General features: G+C 46.5%; 2 protein-coding genes and 1 long non-coding RNA gene across 3 annotated transcripts in view; 1 reads left to right on the top strand and 2 right to left on the bottom strand.

Moving 5' to 3' along the window:
• Positions 1-1,451: 1,451 nt before the first annotated feature.
• On the bottom strand, positions 1,452-1,800 carry LOC112646307 (60S ribosomal protein L31-like). The gene has a single exon (XM_035709675.2). It carries the CDS (start codon positions 1,753-1,755, stop codon positions 1,525-1,527), a length of 231 nt encoding a protein of 76 aa, XP_035565568.1. The 5' UTR covers positions 1,756-1,800; the 3' UTR covers positions 1,452-1,524.
• An 11,358-nt stretch (positions 1,801-13,158) lies between these two features.
• Positions 13,159-16,245, bottom strand: LOC118353143 (uncharacterized). Its single transcript, XR_007407791.1, has 2 exons — positions 15,922-16,245; positions 13,159-13,940 (listed from the first exon to the last, which is right to left on the bottom strand). It is a non-coding gene; the product is annotated as an uncharacterized LOC118353143 (long non-coding RNA).
• Positions 14,317-26,103, top strand: part of SCD5 (stearoyl-CoA desaturase 5) — a 150,133-nt gene continuing 138,346 nt past the window's right edge. Inside the window, exon 1 of the mRNA XM_025426216.3 lies at positions 14,317-14,712. Coding sequence (XP_025282001.1) covers positions 14,505-14,712 — 208 coding nt within the window. The 5' untranslated portion in view covers positions 14,317-14,504. The remainder of the gene's footprint in view (positions 14,713-26,103) is intronic.

The raw sequence follows: 26,103 nt of genomic DNA, 5'->3' as shown, positions 1-26,103 counted from the left end.
TAAAAAATAATTTGTCACTGACATCTAAGCAGCCATTATCTTTCCTTTTTCAATACAGCATTGTGATATTTTTTTCTCCCTACTGTGGAGACATTTTTCCACATGGCTTGTAACCTTGAGAAATTCCACATAAATGGACAGTGTGGTAAGACGAGCTGAACCCAAAATATTGTGTTGTCTCTGAAGTATGAAGATAAAAGAAGATTATGGAAAGAGTGTAGTTTGTTTTCATGAAGAAAACAGAACAACTTTCAAAAAGTTTGTGTTCTAGAGAAAAATTTTCAACTTGATTTTGTAAATGAGCCTGTTTTTAACGTTTTCAATTCCAAAGACATTGCATTGTATACCTGGATAATTCAGGCACCTCTGTATAAAGTTAGTCTTACACAAAGTTGTAGTGGATCTGTTGTTTAGTTTGGGAAGATTATAGCTGTACCCTTGCCATTACTTCATGCATAGTGATGAGTCATTCTTTCTGAATCCCAAATTTGTTCAGTTTTGCCCTTTGTTGGGTGCTTTTTATTTCTTTAACCTACTGAATTTTGAAACAAAGGGGTGAGAGGGAACCTGATAGGTGGGCCTGGGTGTCAGCCAGGAGGTGTGTCAGATCTCTGGGAGATGCTTTTCTATATCGCACCTCCTCTTCTCTATTCTTCTTCATGCGGCCCTTTGTGCTGAGTGGGATGGATGTATTCTTAGGCCCCACTGGAGAATCTGTATGTAATGGGAAACATAGCTGATAGAGGTAGTTGTGCATTTGAATAGTGTGGCAGCAGGAAGAAGTTGAGAACAACTGCTTTAAACTTGACTGAGAGCCCAATGAGCCTATATATTACTTTGGATTCAGAAAACTCCCATGTACTCAGGAGGACAGAAAGATACAGTAGAGTTCCTGGCAACCAGATGTACCCTGATTAACACCCACCTAGAAGGCAAAGGGAGGGATGGTAACTGGTTAACACTTTTCTTGATAACTATTTGTCTCCTGAGCCAGATTTGGGTTCACCCAAGAGTGACTGCAAGGTCAACTGTTGACTCTTCTGCTGGTGGAGACATCATTTGGAACTGTCCTGAAGATTCAGCAAATAGTGTATGCATACATACATAAGTATGCATGCGCCGCTCTTGATTCTGTTCCACCTCTATAATGGCAGCATTCCCATGGAACTGCTGACAGATCTGTGGGTGTTCACCAAATGCTGAGGATGTCGCAGGTAGCATCTCAATAAGAGGGACTATCTATGCACAGAAAATCTTAACTATTTAGTCTTACAGATAAATATGCCAAATCTGGGCAGCCCCAGTGGCCCAGTGGTTTAGCACCACCTTCGGCCCAGGGCGTGATCCTGGGGACCCAGTATCGAGTCCCACATTGGGCTCCCTGCATGAAGCCTGCTTCTCCCTCTGCCTGTGTCTCTGCCTTTCTGCCTCTCTCTCTAACCAGCATGTAGAGCTTGTTTGGTGAATCTTCATCCTCATTACGTTTTCTGGACAACCGCACATGGATACGGTATGGAACATTCCTTATTCCTTTGGCCCAGACAGCTTTGTTGAGCTGGTGTCAATGGGCACATCTGGAGTTCCCATCTCCTTCATGGCAAATTTCCGGATCTCTTTGAGTGCCCGAGGGGCACGCTTCTTGAAACCCACTCCATGGATATGTTTTTGAATGTTGATGGTGTATTCTCTGGTCACTACCTCGTTGATGGCAGAACGGCCCTTCTTCTTCTCGCCACCCTTCTTTGCGGGAGCCATTCTGCCAGGCCCTAGTTGGAAAGGAAGGGGATGTGTGAGTTTTAACGTGGTTGGTGTAGATCTTGAAAAAAGCTAATAAAATCCAGCAAAAGGAAATAGACTTTTTTATTTGAGAGAGTGTGCACATTCATAGGGGGAGGGGCAGAGGGAGAAAGAGAAAGAATTTCCAGCAGACTTCCCTGCTGAGCAGGAGCCAGACATGGGGCCTGAGTCAGACCTCACACCCTGAGATTGTGATCTGAACTGAAATCAAGAGTCAGATGCCCAACCAACTAAGCCACTCAGGCACCCCGAAAATAGACTTTGGTATAACTATGTTACATGTTTTTTGCATTCTGGACTCATGTTTCCAGAGATCTGCTAACGTATTTATTTAGCAAGCAATGTTGTTAGTCTGAAACACCTAGAATGACTTTGTATAAACATCATTACCCAGTAATGTCTGAAGTCTTTATTTTAATGGAGATGCACTCCCTGTTGAATTTGAATTCAATTTTTGCCTGACATTCCATAGACCTATAAGGCTATTGTTCATCAGGTAGGCCTGTTCCTGCTTTTATTGCTGTGCCTTATAATAATTTCCCAGTCCATGACCTTTCTAAAACCACCTTTTGTGAATTAGTGGGTTCATGCTGTGCAAATGTGGGGTCAGAGCAGGGATGGCTTCAGAAGCCTTGCGAAGTACAGGAAACTTTCTACTTCAAAAAAATACAAGAGTTTGTCGGAATTTTAGTGTATATGAAGTAAATCCTAATGAAATTTTTGTCTCAAACATCTTCCTTTATCTCTTTTATACCTTTATTTTTTAAGATTTTATTTATTTATTCATGATAGACATAGAGAGAGAGAGGCAGAGACACAGGCAGAGGGAGAAGCAGGCTCCATGCAGGGAGCCCGACGTGGGACTCGATCCCGGGACTCCAGGATCACACCCTGGACCAAAGGCAGGCGCCAAACCGCTGAGCCACCCAGGGATCCCTCTTTTATACCTTTAAAGGCATTTTCACTTCTCAGCTCTAGAGAGTAGCACTTTAGTGCTGTTATTAACTTGTTTGTTGTTTTTTTTAATATTTTGTTTATTTATTTGAAAGAGAGAGAAGGAGTAGGAGGAGGGGCAGAAGCAGAGGGAGAAGCAGACTCCCCACTGAGCAAGGAGCCCCACATGGGGCTTGATCCTAAGACTCTAGGATCATGACCTGAGCCAAAGGCAGATGCTTAACCGACTGAGCCACCCAGGCGCCCCATTAACTTGGTTTCTTTACTTCAGTAGGTATTTATAACAGGTTTCATACAGTTCTGTAGGAAAACTTGATGTCCAAACATTTCCAAGTAGGCGACGTAAAAATGAACCAGCTGGGAGTTTACTATAGGAACAGAATGGATTCAAATTTGATTAGAAAGGAAAGTTCCAGACTGTTTTTTCTGGTAAGTAAAAGGGTAGTAATTCAAGGAAACCATTAAGGCTGGCCAACAAGTATGATTTGGTTAATGATGAGAAATCATTTCATTTCATTTCGCTCAGTAAAGGAACCTCACACTCTAGGAGGACTAGAATGTGTGGTGGAATGGAATATCAAAACAGACTTCAATAGCGTAGAAGGAAAGCAACCATCTCCTAAAAGTGACCAAAGTTCATTTTAACTTCTTGTCCCTCTGACTATTTCCAAGTAACTGATAACCTTCCTGACCACCTTTTTTGCCCAAAGGAGTCTTCAGGAGAGATCAGGTCCACAGAGTCCTCTACTGAGAGGTGCTGCTTGAACACCCTGAAGGGACCTCAGCTTTCCTGGTGCAACTGGTAAGCAGTAGAATCTGAATTCAACCCCAGACCTCAGCCTAGTAAGCATATTGCTTCCACAAAACCACATTTTATTCAAAATAACTGCTGCTGCAACAAAAATGAGTTCTGCTAATTTCGCTCTTTTCCCTCCTATTAGTCTGCAGAGACCTGGCATTTCCCACAAACAAGGAATATGGTTATAATAAGTGGATAAAGTTACTGAGCATTGCGTGTTGGCTTTTTTAAAGCAGGTTCTCTATGTGCTAGGGAAAAGGGCGCCTGGCAGTCCAAAGCCTACATCTCCATGGCTTGTGATATACCAAGGGGAGAGGAAACCTCTCACAGTACCCTAAAACTGATCACAAAGACAATTCCAGTTGCTTCCTCCTGGGTCTCATGCTCACTACCTAATTGAGTTCTGTGCCCAGAGAGATAGGATACCAGAACTGGCTGGCCCACATATAGGATGAGCACAGTGATTTGAAGCTCCCACCAGAACCCCCATGGGACAGTTTCCCAAAGGAAAGGGTGCAATTTAGAGAAAAGCAGGGAGAGAGTAGACCAAAACAACCCTTACCTACTGGAGGGAAGCCCTGGATGGTCACAGTAAAAAGTTGCATAGGGGGTAGTGTAGAAGAGCACCTGTCTGAGAGTCAAAAAACAGTTTGAGTGTCTTCTCTGCCACTCATTGTCAGTCAAATGCCACCACTTCTGCCTCCCATTTGTAAAATGAGAGGTAGGACTAGATGATCTCTAATTTCACTTCCAGCTCTGGAAGTCTGTTTTCCATCTATCTTTCCTACAGCATCTTTGTATATTAACTTTGTATTTTCCCTCAAAGGGAATGGAAAACAAATTTGGATAAGCACCAAAGCTTTGAAGAAAGATGACAGAGCTCAGGCCTATTTATATTTGGATACCTTTTTTTCCTTTTGTAGAATTAATTTCACTGCTAATTTGGAGAAAAATCAATGCAGCACTTTCCTTGGTTGGAAATAAGTATGCAGGCAATAAAAAAAAAATGTTTCTAATTTGAGGACTTGGAATAAATACATTTGCTCGGCCTTGAGGTCCTTAAGTAGTGAGTTCCCCTCTGTAATGATCTATATTACCATGAAATTAACCCTTCTACACACCTGTTCCCCACATCAAGAATAGGCCACGTTTGATTACATACGACAGATACTCAACAATGAACGAGTTTTTTCTCTGGTGCTGCAAATCTGGGTCACCCTTTTGACATTCCTGAACTCTATTTACAAATGCCCCCTTCCCACCTGAGAACAACAGGGGCCTTTGCCTTTTAAGAGCAGCCTGTGGTCATTGACACAGCAGGGAGAGAAAGAGGTCATTGAAACAGAAACAATCACGCTGCTAATACTGAAAAGTAAATAAGAACTTCTCTACGTTTATCTGCCCTTGGAAACCAAAATAAGGATCCTAAAAGAAAATGGGGCAGATGTTTGTGGGTGAAGGGGAACTGGAGAGCTGGAAGAGATGTGGGTGAAAACCTTGTCAATACTGTCTTTCTTCTGTCACAATAATAAGGATTATTCATTTATTTCAGAGAGCTGGGATTTCACAGCAGGGGGAGAGAGAGACATGGGGGGGGGGATTTGCTTTGGTTTGTGCACCTTGGTTTCAGCCACGTGTTGATCAAAGGGGAATGTAGTGTAGGTATTCACAAATGTTACCTTGCCATAACCAGGTCTTTAAAAGATGATCAGTGATCCTTCCACAGCATCTGTTAGAGTTTGTGTTGTAGTCTTCTTATAGTGAGTATTTGATTGCTATCTGGCTTCCCTACTGGACCATAAGCATAGCCATATACTCCTCTGTCCATGCAGCTGAGCTTATGCTTGGCTTCTAGAAGAGGCTCAATAAATAGATATTGAATGAAAGAATGTTACGAGATTCAAACTGAAGATGACTCGGGAAGATGCCAAGAGCAGCAGATGAGACAGGTTTTGATTGGTTTCAGTATTCCAGTGCATTTTTTATCAAGTAGACACTCTTAACTAAAAATTAGGAAGTAAAGGCCTTTAAATCTGGCCATCTCCCATGCCTGGTTTCGTGCTGCCAAATTGTAGCACTTTATTAAGGGTGGTCAGGAAATGTGGGAAGTTTTAAGTAATAAAGCTAGGCTTTTGTTAAAAAAAAAAAAAAATACTCCCCACTCTCTTCACATCCAAAGCAATAGAATCATTCATTTTACAGCAACAAGTTCCCCTCTCATCCACTGCTATAAAATCTCAATGAGAAATGTTTCCAATCCATTTAATACAGAAAAAGGGACCGACCCTTCTGTGACTAGAAGAAGCTGAGAAGACTAATTTTCTATTAAGCCCATAGTGTTACTGCCTCTCAAAACCAATCTAGTAATCTTGGATGCTAACTTCCCAACTTTATGCTACTCTGAAATTAACCTAAAGCCTATGAGTGTTTCTTTCACCCCGAGGTGCACAAAGATTGTTTACATTTGAAGTTGTTGTCCATGGATCTCATCCAAAAGGCAGCGTCCCCTGCCTCCTTGTTTAATTCCACAAGAACTTCAGATGTAGCCCTTCCTGGTGCTAAGGGAGTTGCCTTAAATGGTTACCTCTGATAGAGCAGGTGATTTTATTTCACAGTTCCCTGCTGCAGCTACAATTTGTTCTTTGAAGGTCTGAATCCCTCCAACCTACCCAGTTATGCTTCTTTTCCCAGTCTGGACCCCTCAAATGCACCCTGGCTTCTAGATCAGGCAGGTTTTATAACTGCAGCAAGTCCATCTCTCCAGCGTGATTAAAAAATAATGAAATACCCACATGATCTTGACAATTGAAAGCTGTTACTTGGTCTTGTGAAGGAAGCCTCCCCTCAAACCATTGGGCACCTGGCTCACAGTCTTCTTCAGCTAAATTTGGGCACCCATCATGTGTGATTTCAAACTCTTGGGAAGGTCTTGTCCAGTAAATATCAACCTCCTCAGCACCAGTGTTCCTTTGACCTTCTCATCTCCAAAACAGCCACTCCTGGGACGCCTGGAAAGCTCAGCGGTTAAGCGCCTGCCTTCAGATCAGGGCATGATTCTGGAGACCTGGGATCGAGTCCCACGTCGGGCTCCCTGTGTGGAGCCTGCTTCTCCCTCTGCCTAATTCTCTGCCTCTCTCTCTCTCTCTCTCTCTTTGTCTCTCATGAATAAATAAATAAAATCTTAAAAAAAAAAAAAAAAACAGCCACTCCTATTATAATCCTGTAGCTTCACCTTGGAGTGGATCATTGGAAACTCTTCTACCACTAGAGATCTTAAGTCCCAAATCTTACTCTTGGAGCACATTGACCATTAGTAACTTTATTCTCATTCCCTAACAAAGAAATCTGCTCATCAACTTTTTTCAAAATATTGATGCCTTTGATTCCTCTACTGTATATGAGTTTTTAGCCTCCTTCTGATCACATCTCCTTTCCCCAGCCTGGGCTCTGCACAAACTTCTCTCACCAACACCTTGATTACCTGGCTCTCCTGTCCTCCCATCAAATCCCTATACCTACTTCAATTTGGATATTGCATCAGACTGCTGAATGAGGCTGTGTAACTGTAACTGTGCAGACTGATGCCATTATAAGCTTGGAGCACCCATTCTGAGTTGGGCCCTTAATTTGGCTCAACAACTTTTAAAGAGTCCTTGGTCAGCTTCCCCTTTCATTCTGCTCAACAGCTCTTGGAAGCCTTCATCACTTTTTCCAGCTCTCTACCAAATTCCTACTCTGCTTACACCACAGATGACCTGACCTACCCTGTGTTAGGTTTTTTCCAAAATGAATGGGGAGAAATTAAAAAAAAAAAAAAAAAAAAAAACAGCAGAGCCAGGCAATAGGTTCAAGAGTGCTTTCAATGGGGAGCACTCCTGGGCGAGGTTCGTGACTCAGAGAGGTGGCCCGAGTCAGGGAAGTTGCACCGGAGTTGGGGAGTGTGAGGGTTTTTAAGCCTTATTGGTTCCGGGTCTGGATCCGGGTGGGTCCCTTGCCTAACACCTTGTCCCTAGGTGATTGGCTGGGGGTAGGGATAGTACAGACGATGGGAGGTGGTCCCTGGCTGGAAAGTCCAGGATGGAAAGTTTCGGTTTCCTGTCTAGGCTTTGATTTACTGGAGATGATGTGGTGGTCATGGCTGCTTTGGCGGGAAGATCAGCCATTTTGGCCCAATTTGAGATGTCCACCATTTTGGGTGCCCCTGTCTCTCAGCCAGCCCAACACCCTGCAAAAGAAACAGGCTATCGTGGCACCCTCCCTCTCTTTACTGACTCCAGAAGCTCTATCTGCCCTCAGTCTCATTTCCTTCCAGTCTCTAAGAATAAGCTGTTCCTCTGTTCAAAATGCAACCATCTGATCACCTGATCATCTTACCTAACCCCCTCCCTAACCCTAGAAAACTAGCTCCATCAAGCATCCTCTTCCTCCTGTTTTTGACCTTTGACCTTTCATGATCTTTCCACTAGCCAACAACTGTGCTGGAATTCCTCTTATCTGAACCCTTAGACACACACTCAGTTTTGCTTCTCCATCCTTCCTCACTGCCAAGCTTCTTGAAACCATGATTTATATATATATGCTATGCTTGTCTCCTCCTCCTTATTCTTAAATTTCTGTGTAAAGTCTGTTCCTATAACTCACTGAAAAGGCCTTGGCAAAGGTCAGCAATGACCTTTGTATGTAGTGAGCTCCTCATTTTCCCTCCTTGATAGCATTTCTGTAACATTTAATTTTGTGAATCCTCTCCCACATTTTGCTGATTCTCCTACCTTTTTCGTCTTCTCAGTCTACACCAGGGGCTTCTCTTTCTTTACCATTCTCATGAATAGTAGTAGTTCACAAGAATTCCACCCAGACTTTTTCTACCTTCCAGGGCAACTACTTCTATCGCCATGTATTTTACTATTGAACTATGACTAAATTCTCTTCCAGCCTTGACCTGAACACATCTACTTGGATGTCTGATAAAGCAAGACTTCTTTTCCTTTTTTAACTTGCTCTTGTTTCTTTGGTCCCAGTCTCCAAAATGATAATTTGAATGATTATGGTGACAATAATGATTAATATTTATGGGCTCCTTACTACATGCCAGACTCTGTGCTAACCTTTAGTTGCCACAAAAATACTATAAAGTAGTTATTATTATCCCCATTTTACAAAGATGCTAATAAGCACAGATTTAGTATCCCAGTAAGTGACACTTTCACTTGAATACCAAATCCAGAGAGCCAAAAAGAATCTTCTATTCTTTTTTCTTCCTCTTTCATGTTCAATCAAACATGAAGTCCTGTTGGTTCTTCTTTTAGTTTCTTTGGATTTATCCCTCTTCTCCAGAATCTGTGACTTTGCCTTACTTCTGACCCTCTTCTTCACTTGATCAGACTCTTTAAATAGTGCCCTAACCGGTCCTCTTGCCTTCAGTCTTTCCTCTCTCTACCTCCAATCCAGTCATTTTCTATACCTCCTCTAGAGTGGTCTTTCTGTCATACAAATTTGATTAGCTTATTATGCTGCATAAAGCCTTTCCATGGCTCCCCTCACCTACCACATAGCTCTTTCTGCATGACATTCATGAGACCCACCTACCTTCATGTGCTGCCCACTACATGACATTTCAGCTTCATCTCCCACTGTTTCCCTACTTTCACTTTAGATATTCCAGATACCTCCCTAAATGCCAAATGCAACAGCTTTTGCTTGCACTACTTTCTCTGCTGGAATGTCCTCTGCCATTTATTTGTCTAATAAACTACACATCCTTCAAAACTGTGCTCTCCAATATGGTAGCCAGGAGCCACACGGGGCTATTAAGCACTTGCTATAGGGCTAACCTGAATTTTAAGATGTGCTTTGCCATAACTATAAACAATTGATTTTGAAGGTACAGTGTGGGGAAAAAAGTATAGAAGTCTTAATAATTTTATATTGATCACACATTGAAAAGATAATATTTTGGATAGATTGGGTTAAAGAAACTATCAAAATTTATTCTCTACTTTTTCAATGTGGCTACTAGAAAATTTAAATTTATACACGTGGCTTAAATTTGTGATGTGCATTATATTTCTATTAGATAGCTTCCTTGAAAGTCCTCACTTGACAAATTTAACCAAGGAGACAAAAGACTTGTACACTGAAAACTACAAATGTTGCTGAGAAAAATTAAAGAAGACACATAGGAAGACATCTCATGTTTATGGACTGGAGACTTAATATTGTTAAGATGTCAATACTAGCCAAAGTGATCTTCAGATGTATGGCAATCTCTATCAAAATCCCAATGAAAATTTTTTGCAGAAATAGAAAAATCTATCCTAAATTCATATGGAATCTCAATGGATCCCAAAAGGCCAAAATAATCTTAAAAAAGAACAAAGTTGGTGGTCTTATACTTCTTGATTTCAAAATGTATCACAAAGCTACAGCAATCAAAACAATGTGGGGCACTGGCATAAAGACAGACATACAGACCAATGGAATAGAAGATAAAATCCAGAAATAAACCCTCAAGTATATGGTCAAATGCTCTCCAAAACCATTCAATAGAGAAAGGAGAGTCTCTTCAACAAATGGTGTTTGGAAAACTGAATATCTACAGGCAAAAGAATGAAGTTAAACCCTCATCTTACACTAGATCTAAAGATGAACTCCAAATGGATCAAAGATCTAAACATAAGAATTAAAACTAAAAAAGTCTTTGAAGAAAATGAGAAAATTTTCATGGTACTGGATTTCACAATGATTTCTTAGATACAATACCAAGAACACAGGTAACAAAAGTAAAAATGAGTAAATTGGACTACATCAAAATTTAAAAATTCTATGCATCAAAGGGCACAAACAACAGTAAAAAGGCAACCTTTGGAATGGGAGAAAATATTTCCAAACAATTTATCTATATAAGAGGTTAATATCCAGAGTACATAAAGAACTCTTATAACTGAACAATGACAACAAATCCGATTAAAAAATGGGAACAGGGGGGTGCCTGGGGGGCTTAGTAGGGTGAGAGTCTGCCTTTGGCTCAGGTCATGATCTCCGGATTCTGGGAGTGAGCCCCAGATAGGCTCCCCACTCAGTGGGGGTGGAGTCTGCTTCTCCCTCTCCCTCCTCCTGCTTGTGTGCTCTCTCTCTGAAATAAATAATAAATAAAATCTTTTAAAAAATAATTTTAAAAAATGGGAAAAGGACTAAAATAGATGCTTCTCTAACAATGACATACAAACAGCCAACAAGACCATGAAAAGATGCTCAGTATCACTAACTATTACGGAAATGCAAATAAAAACCACAATATGATATCACCTCACATCAATTACCATGGCTGTAATCTAAAAAAAAAAAAAAAAAAAAAAAAATCCAAAAAACAAAACAAAAAACCCCGACAAAAATAACAAGCGTTAGCGAGGATGTGGAGAAAATGGAACTCTCGCACACTGTTAGTGGGAATGTAAATGGTGTTGCTCCTGCTATGGGAAGGAGTTCCCCCAAAAAATTAAAAATAAAATTACCATAAATCCATCAATACTACTTCTGGGTATAGACCCAAAAGCATTGAAAGCAGAGTTTCAAATAGTTGTATCCCTATATTCATAGGAGCATTAGTCATAATAGCTAAAAGATGGAAGGGACCCAAATGTCCATTGTAGGATTAATAGGTAAGAAAAATGTGGCAATACATACAATGGGATATTATTTGGCCTTGAAAAGGAAGGAAATTCTTTTTTTTTTTTAAAGGATTTTATTTATTTATGAGAGGCACAGGGAGAGGCAGAGACACAGGCAGAGGGAGAAGCAGGCTCCCCACAAGGAGCCCAATGTGGGACTCGATCCCGGATCCCAAGATCACGCCCTGAGCCAAAGGCAGACGCTCATCCACTGAGCCACCCAGGCATCCCAGGAAGGAAATTCTGACACATAATACAACATGGATGAACCTTGAAGACATTGTGCTAAGTGAAATAATCCAGTCATACAAAAAGACAAACACTGTATGATTCCACTTATATCAGGTATCTAGAGTAGTCAAAGTCATGGAAATAGAAAGTACAATGACAGTTGTCCGGCTAGGGAGAGGGAGAGATAGGGGATTATTGTTTAATGTGCATAGAGTTTCAGTTTTGCAAGTTGAAAAAGGTGTGGAGATTTATATATTTATTATTTAATAGTTAACACTATTGAACTGAACGTTTAAAAATGGTTAAGATTTATGCACATTTTACCACAAATAAAAAAAAACTTTAAAAAATCAAGTTAAAAAAAAGCTACTCGGATATTACCCCTCCTCCTCCCTCCTTCTGTAACCATTCCTTCCTTTGTTCCTCTACTTTATCTTGTATATATTACTATTAGGGCTCTTAACCACATTTTTGGTAAGTATTTATTTGACAGGATAAGGTTTACTCTCCCAATTGCCCCCATTAAGGAGTAAGTGGAACACTCATTCACTTCTGGGTTCTAGACCAAAGCTAAGAAAATATACTAAGGTCTTTTAGAAAGACCTTAGATGGGAAGAGACAGTAGCCCTGATGGCATAATATGCTACAGGGGACAGTCACTATCAACAAAAGTATATTTTGTATCTGTAGAGACTTCACTTTGAGATTAGATCTGGAAAAATCATTTTCCTTCAATTATCCTTTTGTGGGCAGGGTCTGAAAGACCTAAAGAGCACTTCCCCCCACCCCCAACACCTACAAACATCCCCTCCTCCATCCTGAGTCCAACCTGCTCAAATGATTGGCCAATGCAGTCTGACTCAATGGAGGGAGGAGAGGAAGATATTCATTCAAGATAGATTCAAGACGGAGTAGTTTATCCAATAGACAATGTACCCAGGGGTCAAGTAAAGAACTGTTTTGCTGTCTCCCTTGGACTCTTGGGATCTATGCTTGATGTATAATAATTTTTTTTTCTGATAATGGACTATACCTTCCTATCCTTCCAAAGTCATAGCCAAGAAGTTACATTTGTTTGAATCTCTTCCCTCCCTTGTGAGGAGCTCCTTTAGGGGCAGGGACCAAAACTTATTCATCCTTGCATCCCCAGTGTTCACTACTCCTGGCATATAGCAGGTGCCCAATAAATCCCAAATAAATGACTGAATGGTTAGAGTGAGTGTGAGGAGAGTCATTATAATACCCAGAGATTTTTGGCTAAGTAACTAGCCCATCTCTGAGAGAAAGGGCAGTCTGAACTAAAGACCTGCAGGCAGCATGTGGGTCTGGTAGGAATGGGAAGGAGAGGGCTGGTGTGAAGAAAAAGTGGTTCATTATAAAGCCCAGGTTGAGCAGGCTAATGAAATTGACATCCTTTAGTTTCATGTTCCCTTGTCTCACTAGTCATTATTCAGTACCAATATTTATCCAGCTGGTCACCAGGCAAATTTCCTTTCATTCTATAATTTCAGCTCCATCTGAAGTGCCACTGTAACACTGCCTCAGTGGCCCCAATTCCACAGCCACATTAAATCAGACATTATTTTAATGTAGCTGATTGGACTGGTTCAGGTCTGCTAACAGTAAGATACTCATGTATGGCCCTTTTATGCAGTCAGTTCTAATTTTTCCCCCTTTCCCAGAAACCTGGAAAGGATTCCTAACAATGGGTAACCCAAACATCAGCTTTATTTGTCAACATAATGGTGCTCCTTCAAACTCACATTCATAGACTTTTGCAAGTTGGGAGAAAAGAGTAAAAATTAGTTCTGTTCCCCCCATAAGGAAATTTGTGTCTGGAGGGCAAAGCTGGGTCACATTGACTTAGAACTAGAACTCAGAGCCCCGGACTTCCAGTCCTAAGGCCTTTTTCTTCTGCACCAGCCTTAGGTGCAACCATGCCTGCTTGGGACAGGACCAGCTCACCCCTCCTAGCACTTCTGTGCAATTAGGGCCCCCTCTTCACAGCTCTAAATTATCTGCAAAGAGAAGAGTGCACACACACACATTTTTCACGGGTTAATTTTCCTTGAAACATTCTGGGTGATTTTTCTAAAGCCCCATTCACAATGGTGCTGAATTTACAATATTCCATCAACTGAGAACGAAGGAGATAGTCCAGAAGTGCGTTGGTTAGCCCAGAATAGGCCGGAAGCAGAGCTGCGCAGATCTGGGGCTGCGCGGTGGGCAGGCAGGGCACTGTGGGCTGATACACCGTGTGTGCGTCCTCTGATAGGCACGAACTGAACTGAGCACCTCCTGGGCATCTGGCTGCAGCTGCCTAATTAAAAGTTGAGCAGCTGCCTCCATCCCTCCATCCCTCCATCCCTCCATCCCTCCACCGGCAGAGACACTTGGACTTCTCATTCTCATCTCGGATACGGATTCGGCCTTCACTTGTGTTGCGACTCCAGACAGGTCATTTTAAATTTTCCAATACTAGTGGACTTTGCCTTCAAAAGAAAAAAAAAAAAAAAAAAAAAAAAAAAGACCTTCCAAAAGGGAAAGGTATTTTTGGAGCTGGAGAAGCACACAAAAACGACAAAAGTTGTGTGAGCTCCGGGTCAGGGGAGCCCCATCCCACCGCCCGCCCGGAGGGCTCACGGTGCGGGGCCGCGGAGCCCGGCAGCCCAGCCAGGCCAGGAGGGCGCCTTCCTCTTTAAGAGTCCACAGGCGATCCTGATTGGCTGTGGCTCTGCAGGGCCTGCCTCCCCGCTCCCCCGGGACCCGCTCCCGCTGCCCCTCCCGCTCCCCCTCCGCCCCCCCCCCCCCCCCCCGCGCTCCCGCTCCCGCCCCGGCGCTCGCCTCCCCTTCCTCGCAGCCGAGCCCGGCCTGCAGCCGCGCGGGAGGCTCGCCAGCAGCAGACGCCGCGCGCCGGGACCTGCATCCTCAGTGCGCGCTGAACGGCCGAAGAAGAGGGAGGGAACCGGAGAGGGCCACCTCCCCCCGCCGCCCCCGGAGGGCTCCGCCGGCCGGGACCCGCCCGCTGTGGCCGCCGCCGCCCACCGCTCCCAGCCATGCCGGGCCCGGCCGCCGACGGGGGGCAGGTCCCCTTCCGCGGCGCCAAGGAGGAGATCCGGCCGAGGGTCGAAGGCCCCGGGGACGGCGGCGGCCCGCGGCACGGCGTCGTCTGGAGGAACGTGGTCCTGATGAGCCTGCTCCACTTGGCGGCCCTGTACTCCCTGGCGCTGATCCCCGCGGCCCAGCCGCTCACCCTGCTCTGGGGTAAGTCCCGCCGGCGCCCCCGGGCCCGGGCCCGAGCCCCGAGCCCGAGCCCCGAGCCCCGAGCCAGGCCAGGCCGCCCCCAGCCCTGCGCTCGCTTCTGCCACGCGCCCCGCCCCGCGCGGGACCTGCAGTGGCCGCTCCTTCGGGGCCGCTGGCGTTTCTCTCTGTCCAGGGATTTGCAGCTTCGGCCTCCCGCGCCCTCTGGCCCGGTGGGCGCCTTGGCCGGCTCCCGGCGGGAGAGCGGGAGGGACTTGGGGTCCAGAGGGCAAACTGCGCGTCGCGGGAGGGACGGCAGGAGGGACGGCAGGAGGGACGGCAGGCGGGACGGCAGGCGGGACGGCAGGCGGGACGGCAGCGGGACGGCAGGGGGGACGGCAGAAGGGACGGCAGGGGGGACGGCAGGAGGGACGCAGGGAGGACGGCAGGCGGGACGGCAGGGGGGACGGCAGGCGGGACGGCAGGGGGGACGGCAGGCGGGACGGCAGCGGGACGGCAGGGGGGACGGCAGTGGGGACGGCAGGGGGGACGGCAGGCGGGACGGCAGCGGGACGGCAGGCGGGACGGCAGGCGGGACGGCAGGGGGGACGGCAGGGGGGGCGGCAGGGGGGGCCGGCAGGCGGGACGGCAGGCGGGACGGCAGCGGGACGGCAGGGGGGACGGCAGGCGGGACGGCAGGGGGGACGGCAGGCGGGACGGCAGGCGGGACGGCAGGGAGGACGGCAGGGGGGACGGCAGGCGGGACGGCAGGGGGGACGGCAGGCGGGACGGCAGGCGGGACGGCAGGGGGGACGGCAGGCGGGACGGCAGGGGGGACGGCAGGCGGGACGGCAGGCGGGACGGCAGGGAGGACGGCAGGCGGGACGGCAGGCGGGACCGCAGGCGGGACGGCAGGGGGGGCGGCAGGGGGGGACGGCAGGAGGGACGGCAGGCGGGACGGCAGCAGGGACGGCAGCAGGGACGGCAGGAGGGACGGTTGTCGCCAGTGCGGGCCGCGGCGGGCTTCCCGTCTGCCGCCGCTCAGGGTCGCCGCCTCCTCCGCGGGCCGAGGTAAGGATGAGAAAAGGAGCGGAGCAAGGTGGAAAGACCCGCACAGAATCAGTCTTGATTTTCATGCATGAGATGGAAGAAGCCAGTTTCCCTGCTACCCCACGGGCCCTGTCGCTGCCGCCCTGCACGTCCCTGCCCCCCGCTGTGTCCAGTTGCGCTTACACCGTCCGGGAAGTTTCTCAGCGAGCAAACCCAGGCCCCGGCGAGCGCGCTCCGACCGCAGCACAAAGCTGTAGCTGTGGCCGTGGAGCCTCCTCCAGGCCCTGCCCTTCTCTGGCCAGCGCGGGTCTGCCGGGTCCCCGCCGCACCCGTGGCTCTCCCGCCACCCTCCTTGCTGGCAGGGGAGGGAGCCCAGGAGAGGCCCATCGCACCCACCCACTCCCCCATTTCCTGGGCCCCAGGGGTTCAGCGGCTGCCCTGCAGCACTCCGGTGGCTGGTCTCTGAACCACCTGGCAGGTCCCCCTGGCCCCAGGAACTGCTTTTGGTTTCAGTTGCCAGGGCCAAAGGCACAGGCACTGATATCCTGGGCTGAGAATTTGATGAGGTAATCCAAGAAGCCCTTTTAGCTCTCCATTCCGGGATCTCCAAGGAATGGGGGCAGGAGAAACACAACCTACTTTTGTTTCCAGACGGGAAAAGGAAGAAAATAAGAGGACTTCTTTCTATAGAGCTTATTTGGTAAAGTGCCAGCTTCAAATGCCTAGGTAGATCAAGAGCCACTGGGGTTGCCTTGACAGCCTTCCCTTGAAACCCTACAGCCCCTCTGTATTGGAAGCAAATCCATCCAGAGCCTGATAACTCTTAGGGGGGGTGTGGCTGAGAGAGACTGGGGCGTTGAAGGATGGTGAGAGGGTCCAGAGTCTTTGGGAATCCATGGCACCATTTTCCCCCCTTCACGTGAGCTCCACGCCCAGCTCCAGAGCTGGAACTCAGAACCCCAATATCAAGAGTCACCTGCTCCTCTGAGCCAGCCAGGTGCCCCGGCCGTGAAGCCTTTTTTAAGTCCCCTAAAAGCTCTTGGCAGCCCCCTGCTTGTGCCTCCCCCATTCAGTGCGCCACCTCAATTCTGGGTTCTTTTCACCATCATCTTTGTGATTATGTATTGATCTCTTTTTTTTAAAGATTTTATCTGGGGATCCCAGCAGTTTAGCACCTGCCTTTGGCCCAGGGCGCGATCCTGGAGACCCGGGATCGAATCCCACATCGGGCTCCTGGTGCATGGAGCCTGCTTCTCCCTCTGCCTATGTCTCTGTCTGTCTGTCTGTCTCTCTCTCTCTCTGTGTGTGACTATCATAAATAAGTAAATAAAATAAAGATTTTATTTATTTATTCATGAGAGACATAGAGAGGCAGAGACATAAGCAGAGACATAGGATGCGGACCTGGACCCGGACCCGGGATCACAACCTGAGTCAAAGATAGATGCTCAACCCCTGAGCCACCCAGGTGCCCTTACGTATTGGTTTAACTCTGTCTTCCTTCTTCGTTTATCTCCAAATGACTAGATTCTAAGATGTTCAGCCAGTGCCTCACGGACACATCCCTTTAACTAGACATGCCAGCTGAAGCCCTTGCAGCCTCAGAGCCTCCGCGGAGCTCTGACCTCCCTTTCCTGGGCTGGGACCGTACCTTTGAACTTCAGAGCCCACCTGCCTCTAGGGAATTGGGGCTTAGCCTTAATAGGGCAGGGCCATCCAAGGTTCAGGGAGAAGTGGGCACATAAAACATTCCCACATTTCTGTACTTGCCTGGAGTGCCACAGGGCTCACAGGCTTCACTCCCTACAGCCCCCAAACCCTGTTGACCCCGGCACTCCACCGGGAGCCACAAGAACAAGGCTTCTTCTCCAGGCTGGCCAAGTCGGCTCTGCCCTTTCCAGGCTGTTTCCTGCGGTGAAGACAGAATCTTTGTTTCTGAAAGACCTTGGCCAGAGGACACCTCCCTCAGCCCCAGACTCTTACAGCTTCCCCGGAGAAGCCCACACACTGCAGGAATCTGCTTTCCCTTTGTGGGTGATGCTGCTGAAGCCTAGTCTTATACCTCCCTGGAGAGTCTTCTCTCTTAACTACCTTCTATCGGCTCCGTTTTCTGAATCTTGATTCTCTCCCTACCTGTGCTTCATTGTATCATGAGGGGGGGAAAAAGAAAGGAAGAAAAGAGAGGAAGAGGAAAAAAAGAAAAGAACAGTGGTGACTGTTGTCCTTTCAGAGTCCAAAATTTCGACTTCGATACATTCTAAACAAATGAATGTCATCCGATGGACTTCTTGTGAGGGAGGAAAGAGACAGAGACTAGTTGAGATTGGTTGTGCTGATTGCTAGGATATATAGGGTTATTTTCAGTGGAAGCCCTGGGGTCTTAACTCACACAATTTCCCCCACTGGATGCCCTGTTTCACTACCTCTGCCACTGGTTCTATCTAGCTTTATTTTCTTATTTTTATTTTTTTAAGATTTTATTTATTTATTCATAGAGACACACAGAGAGAGGGGGGCAGAGGCACAGGCAGAGGGAGAAGCAGGCTCCATGCAGGAAGCCCGATGTGGGACTCGATCCAGGGTCCCCAGGATCACACCCCGGGCTGCAGGCGGCGCTACACCGCTGTGCCACTGGGGCTGCCCTCTACCTAGCTTTAGGGCTGAGTTCATGCACTAATGGGCTGCTTCACCCACTTTAGAGACATAGGTTCTCAAAGACATAGGCTTAGCCCTTCCCTTGCTGGCCACCCTTCAGCCCTAGGTGAGGTTGCTCTGGAAACAAGAGGCATCAATTAAGTGCGCCCAGCAGAGACTGTGTTAGGTGTGCAGCACAGAGAGAGTAATGTGTGGAGTGGTAGAATGTCACCTGTGAAAGATCCATCAAGTTGTTCAGTCCAGCCTCCTCCACTGCCTAGTCCCTCCACCTTTTGCTGACTCTCCTTGGGGCCAGAGCAAGTTGTTTCCCCTCCTTGTATTTGCCCTTTTCTGAGTGGGCGGCCCTGTCAGAACAGAATGCTCTTGGCGCCCACAGGTCCTGAGGGATGAGTTTATGTGTTTCAAGGACAGAAAAACATAAACTCTGACTGGAAGAAACATCTTCACCTGAAGGCTTGAGCTCACAAAAGTGCCTACGTGAAGAGTTTTTGGCCAAAGGCACGGTTAGCCCATGCCCTGAATCCCAAAATGAGTGGAACAGAAGAGCGAGTAGCAGCAGTCATGGTGTGAAGAGTCCTGGGCTCCTTTCCAGTGAGCTTGGCCTCGCCTGTCTCCAGGCATTCTGGCTATTGGTTTTCAGAAATGTCAGGGACTTTTCCGGAGTCTAAGTGTCATCTGAGTCCCCTGATTATGTCCCATGGTGACATCATGGCTTTTTTCCCCCCCTCTTGGGATGACGTCATTGGAAGTATGAGGCAGGAAAAGCAGTAATTTGCCCTGCTCCCTTCCTCTATCTTGCCTGGGGACAAATAGGGTTTGGGTTTAAAGCTGAGAGGAGGCAGGGGTTAACCAAGCCGTCTGGGGGATGGGAGCATCAGGAGAGGCTGGGATTTGGAGAGTGCTGGTCCACCAATCAGATTCTTTTTTTTTTTTAAGATTTTATTTATTTATTCATGGAAGACACAGAGAGAGGCAGAGACACAGGCAGAGGGAGAAGCAGGCTCCATGCTGAGAGCCCAATGTAGGACTTGATCCCGGGACTCCAGGATTACACCCTGGGCCGAAGGCAGGTGCCCAACCGCTGAGCCACCCAGGTGTCCCCATCAATCAGATTCTGTGCAATTCTGAGAGTTGACTGAAGATGAGCTATCTCTTGTCAGGCACCGAGTTTACCTGCCTCCATGACCTGGGTTGGTCTTGATGCCTTTAGTGGGTTGTGCTGCTGTTTTTTTGTTTGTTTGTTTTTTTTTATCAAGTCCCTAAAATTGTTGAGGAACCCCAAGAAGATGTAGCCTCAGACTTCTGCCTTGCCTCTAGGTTTTTTCTAGGGTGAGCGTGGCTCAGGAGAGAGATGTATCTGAACACGAATCCCTGCTCTCTAACTTGTCAGCCACATGACTTTGGACAAGCTAACATCTCTAAACTTCAGCTTTCTCACCTGTAAAATGGGTGTATTAATACCTCTTGCTTAGAAAGTTGTGAGAACTAAATTTGAGATTATGTGTAAATCACAGCACAGTACCCAGCCCTTGGTTGGTGTTCAGTAATTATCAGCTGCCGTTATTATAGGTCCTGATACTGGCTCTTTTTCTTCAGTAGAAGGGAAAAAGGCCTTCCTGCAGCACAACAAATTCTACGAAGCTGACACAGAACTTGGCTTTGTTGACTCTCTTGAATGGAAAAGATTGCTTTGGCTTTGGAAACTAAAAGGTTCCTTCTCAAAGTTCCCACAGAGAAATAAACATGAATCCCTCTTAGTCCTTCCTCCCTCCACCCCTTCCCTTCTCTTGGATTCTACCTTTTTCCTATTTTCCTCCCAAAGGTGACTAGTTTGTAGATAAGTATCTTTTTGTTTAGCTGACAACTCACCTGGTCTTTAGTGTTTTCTTTAGGGTTTTTTGAGCACAGCCCAGTTAGCATTGCTGTAGAAACCGGGCTCACTCATTTCTCTGAATCTCTTTGGGTCTTAATTTTGACTTGGTTTTCCCCCTCATCCCTGTCTTCTTGAGTAGTGTTTAAAACAAATGAACCAACACTTTAACGCCCAAACTCCTTAAAAAACCAAAAAACAAAAATGAATCTTCCCTTTAAGCCCTGTAATTCCCAGGCCATTGTTGCAACTCTTGCATTTTTAATAAATGGGCAAGCACCAAATGCCTCACTGAGGCTGGAGAGCAGCAGAACCGGAGAACAGAGTACACTCTTGCTAGCTTAATAGTCCCAACAACTATAAATATAGGTTTGAGGTTAACATTATTAACTCAGTTTTTTCTAAAACCAGTCAAGGTCACTGCAGACAGTACTGTGATCTTGAAATGAGCAGTGCTGCTGAGTAGAAACCAGGGCTGGAATCCCGGTGCTGCCACTTGATTCAACTTCATACAAAGTCCCCTTCCAGGTTGTGAGCCTCGGCCTTCTCATCTGTGAAAGGGAGACAGTAACATGGAGCTGAAAGTTGTTTTGAGAACTGGGGCACGTGTGAGAGTGCCTGCCAGGGGGTAGACACTCAGTGCGTCTGTTGTCATTACCTCCCACAATGGGGGCCTACGTCTTGAACCCAGCCCTGGCTTCATCGTCTGTCTGGGGCTTGGAGCACTTGTGGCTCAAATATAAGGCCCAGCCTTTAAATCTAAATGTTCAATCATGACCTTGCTGTAACATTTTTGGTTTTGCCTTTTAACTAGGTTTTGGATAGTATAAAATGATAATAATTGCCAGGAAAAGCCATTGATCAATTTACAAAAGGCGACACAGCCATGATGGTTTTTTAAGATTTTGTAAAACAGAACCATATCTTTGGGTGACATGATACTCGAGTGTTTATTTTGACATGCTGTAGTTTCAGGCCTGTGGTCTACCTGTCCCTGCTATGACGTGTACTGTCTCTTCACCCCGAGGTTAAGAGGATGGGCTTTGGAGTGAGGGTCGGGGATCAAAAACCACCCCCCCAAGTTTGGCCTTGGGCAGATCACTCACCCCCCTAACCTTCCCCAAGTGCACAATGAGGATAATTAACAGTATAACATCTGGAGTGAAATGAAACAACATAGTAAAGAACTTGGCCTGACTTGTGGTGAGCACAGGGTGAGAGGTACCCAAGTGCTGAATCACTATACTGTACACTTGAAACTGACAGGACACTGTATGTTAACTATACCGGAATTTAAAAAGAAAAAAAAAAAAGAACTTAGCCTGGAAGCCAGCACAGAGGAAGTGTGAGCCCTGTGCCATTCGTATCCTGCTTCCCTTCTCTCCTTCCCTTTGTTTAGCTCATCTTTTGGAGGCTGAGCCTTATTCCAGCCTGCCAGCTCGTGAAAGCCCCGGTCATGCGGTCAAGGCAGTTGTCTCTGATTTTATTTCCTCTGCTAATGAGATGGTGGCCGCAACAATAGGTACCAGCTGTCCTTCCTCTTCAGTGCCTATCCTTTGTTCATTATGTGTGAGTGGCCCTGAGAGAGGTCCTCACGGTTGCACATGCAGTCACGTATTCATCCATCCACAAATTCATTCCTTTTTTTCCATTCCAGTGACTGTCAAAACTGATTGCACATCAAAATCACTTGGGAATCCTTTACAATTTTTGGAAGCCTTGGCCCTCACCTAGACCTACTAAATTGGAATCTCTAAGAGTGATGCCCTGGCTGCTGCTGCTGCTTTTTCTTCTTACTATTATTTTATTATTATTATTATTTCTTACCACTCGCATATTTCTGATGCACAACGGGCTGAGAACCATTATTTAATTCACTTGTTTAGTAATATTTACTACTCACCCATTACCTGCCAGGTGGCAGCACAATCCCTGACTTGATGGCACTCAGAGGTCAGTTGGAGAGACAGACAGATACACCAGTGGTAAGGCTGAGGCGGCCTTGGTTACAGCACGCAGGCCTGGGGAAGTTGGGGAGGCTCCCTGCAGGAGGAGGCAGCTGTGCTGAGCCTGGCAGGAGGCCTGTGCCTGGCCTGCTCGGGGTTTGGGTGACATGGTATTGTGGCCACAGGCAAGAGTGGAGGCGGAGGGGGGTGGGGGGGAGACAGAGCAGAAACCTGATGGTCCAGCAAGGCTGGAGGTGGTCAGGGACCAAATCCATGGCAGGGAAAAGCAGGGCCAGGAGGAGATTGGGCTTGCAGGAAGCCTGCCCTTCCACCTCTACCTAACTTTCTCCTCCTCTCAGCCCATCGCACACACCAATTCCTGCTACGATGAGGTGGTCTGGAGCAAAATTTTTAGACTAGACACTTTAGACTAAAACTAGTCTAAAGTTTTCCAGGAAAGATCCTGGGGCACACACCTGGAGCAGGTGGCCACTGGGCCATCTCCTTCAGGCTGTCCGCATCTGAGGGGAGGCCAAGAGTAACATCTCAGTTGGGTATTTGATTTCACAGACTCAAAGGTACTGTCCTGAGACTAAACACTAAAACGCCCAGAAGTATTAGAGTACCAGACCCTGAGTGCCATCCTCCACCCATTTTCCCCCGTTCTCTACTCTTCCTGGTCTCTAAAAGGTACCTGTGTGTCCACACAAGGGGGCTTGTCCTTACCTCTCTTCCTCCCTTGAGCCCAAGTTTAAGTAGCTGGTTCTCACCAGTCCTCATTTCAGGCCTGCTGAGTCGTCCTTCCTCTATCATGCTTCCCTTGTTGCAGCTTCCTAGGATGAGTTAGAGGGCTCTGTGGATCCTGGCAGGCTGTGGTCCATGGACCAGCAGCATCGAAGTCGCCTGGGAGCTTGTTAGAAAAAGAGATGTTCAGACCCCATCCTGAATCGGGACCTGCATTTTCATAAGATCTCCAGGTGATTCATCTGTATGCTAAAGTTAGAGATGCACTCCCTTAAGTCCAGCCACAGGCTGGCAGTTCAGAGAAGCTGGACATGAGTGGGATCTGGCAATCCTTCCTTCTTCCTTTTAATGGCCTCCTCCCCTTTGCCTCCACTTCCTACCCTTCTGCCTTCTTGCGGCTTATTTTAGAACATGTCAGGATCTTGCTTCTCTTGCCAACAAAAGGCTGTTGCTAAAATCTTTCAGCCGGCAGCAGCAATGTTTAATTCATGGGCTAGAAAATTAATTTTATTTTCATGAATAGAGCTGGGGAAAAAATAACAGGAAGGCTCTGTGCATGGCCCTTGGGAATTCAGCTTGTCTATTTAACAGATGAACTGGAAGAGGTGAGGAGGCCTCAGGGGAGGGCTGTCTTCCACAAAATCATGAAGTAAATCATATCAGTTAGGATGCTTTTGTCCACAGATAGCACAAAACTCAATTTAAGTGGCTTAAATGGTAAGGAAATTTTCTAATTTCAACTGATATAAATCCCAAGGTCCGGGGCACTCTTGTCACCAAAGAGCAGATTTTATTTCTGCCATGGCTGTCCTGTCGAATTTAATTTTCCTCATGGTTACAAAATGGTTGCCAGAATGTCAGGCAGCACAGTGGAGCTACAGCAATGTCCTAGAGAAGAAGAGAGAGGATGCCCCTTCCTGATGGCTCATCAGAGAGAAAATCTTCCTGGCCACCTCACAGCTTAGGTCTCCTCCAGTCTCCCTTGCAGGATTATCTCCCCAGTGCCTTGTTAAATCAGGCCTTGGCAAAGGATTGAACACTAATGTTGGCCAGTAAGCCACACATGGTAGGAGTAGAAGGAGTGGAGATTAAGAGGCAAACAAAACCCAGGCTCTGCTCAAATGAAGAAGATGGCTTGGCTGCTCAGACAGCTAACACGTCCACCCCAGGGGCTTCCTTCACTCCCTGTCCTGACTTTCCCTTTTTGGTGTCACCTCCATCCCCTGAAAGGGCTCTGGTTTCATGTTGTAGCGTACTCTCCCTACTTTCCATCACCCGCACTTCTCTCAAATCCTGCTGTCATTACAGTGAGTTGTAAAGGTTCATCTTTTCCATGAGGCCCTGTGGCACTCCTACCTCCCAGGACCTGGCACATAGCCTCTGCTCAACTTATCAGTGTTGGGTGAATGGATGAAGGAATAAATGAATGAGTGAGTTTAATCACTGTGTGGCCTTTCTTTCTAAGGGATGAAAACGTTTTATTCTTTAACTTTAAAAAAAATGTTTTTTCCCCTGTTAGAGAACTTCCCATGTGATTTTGGGGGAAGGATTGGGGAGCGAGAAGCCTTTCTCAATGCCCCCGAAACCCACATGCCCCTCTGACCATGCATCCATCCATCCTGACCTCACTGGGGATGCTTACAGGGCTCCCTGTTGCTCTGCTGGGTTTTTATGGGCTGAGGTGGGGCAGGAGAGGTTTGCTAAATCTGCTGTGGGAGAGCTGAATTAAAAAGAACATGGAAATCGAGTGACTTAGAATGTTTTTTTAACCAGGGTTTTCCGTGGTGACACACCTGCCCCAGGCTGATAGTTTTCTTGGAGTGTCTTCATCCTTCAGATGACACAGAATCTCAGTGATGAAGCCATGTCCAGATTTCTGTTCTCTTGCTTCGAATTTTACTTAGTAGGGTATTTAGAAGTCCACTTCACCTCACCTAGCAGGTACCTTTTATTTGCACAAACAACCTACAAAAAGCCATCTCACACTCGGGGAAATTGCTAGCTACAGGATCAAGGAAACAAAGCCACAGCTTTTGGCTAGAGATTTTGGAATGTTTTAAAGGCAGACATGGAGAGAATGTCTAGAGAAGGCTTGTCACGTGGCCATTGTATAAAACCTTCCAGTCAAACACTGCGTGTGAAGTGCCTACTTAAGGGAAGTGCTTCATCGATGGCCTGCGGTGGTTGTTGGATGCCATAGAGGCTGATCATTCCTCTTCATACATGTATGCGACACTGTGGTGGGAATCCAGGTCTTGTGGGATTGTGGAAGTTTCCTGAGATTGCCCTTAAAATAGGGAAGAAAAAACCCAATACCAATGGACTTTGAAATGAAATGAGACCAGAAAAGAGTTTGGAACTCAGGTTTAAATTTTATTTTCTTCCTGTCATCATACACTCGCAATTTGATTTTGTGTTGATTTTCAAGAGACAGTGACTTATAAATGTTACCTGTGACTGGCACAGACCAGTACTGGGAGGCGTGTAACCCCTCCCCAGGGGCTGAACACCCTGCCACAGGCAACTGTACCGGAAAAATAAGTAAGTACTACACAAGGTCTGCCATCGTGTTCATCTGCCAGGAAAAGACAGCTGTCTTATATTAAATACAATAATTGCTACGGGAGAAAAAAAAAAAGTACCCTGTGACCTGAATGGGCAAGGTCATTCCCCTTAGCATTCTCTACCTCAGCACCAAAAAGTATTGATCAAGCAAGCAGTTAATTACTTCTGGTCTTGAATCAGGCACTGTGTAAAAAAAACAAAAAACAAAAAAACAAAAAACAAAAAACAAAACAAAGACCAGGTCTCTACCCTCATACTTTTTATAACTCAAAGGAACAGCTGTGATTTTTCCCAGTAGAGTAACCAACTTAATGTTCTCTCAGCGTGGGAAGATGATAGAACATACCCTTACTTCTTCAAAAGTCCCGTGCATGAAATTAGAAATAAATTTCTAAAACTTAACTGTTTCATGGAGTAGTTTGTTACCCACTCCTCTAATAAATACATTTATGAGAAGGTTTTGCAGATGGTTACAATGTAGCTCGTTTCTATTCTCAGCCTATGACTCACTGGAGTGTCCCCAAAAGCATTTGTTTTGCCCTGAAGTCACTATAAGCAAAAGGAGGTATTTATTAGTGAGTGTGA

This window comes from Canis lupus, chromosome 32, assembly GCF_003254725.2.
Source record: "Canis lupus dingo isolate Sandy chromosome 32, ASM325472v2, whole genome shotgun sequence".
Classification (NCBI taxonomy): domain Eukaryota; kingdom Metazoa; phylum Chordata; class Mammalia; order Carnivora; family Canidae; genus Canis; species Canis lupus.
Note: the sequence above shows the minus strand (reverse complement) of the source record. Positions and strands in the feature narration are given on the sequence as shown.

Bases quoted from the DNA above. Each gene is read 5' to 3' on its own strand.
- LOC112646307 (XM_035709675.2), bottom strand. From the start codon at position 1,755: ATGGCTCCCGCAAAGAAGGGTGGCGAGAAGAAGAAGGGCCGTTCTGCC.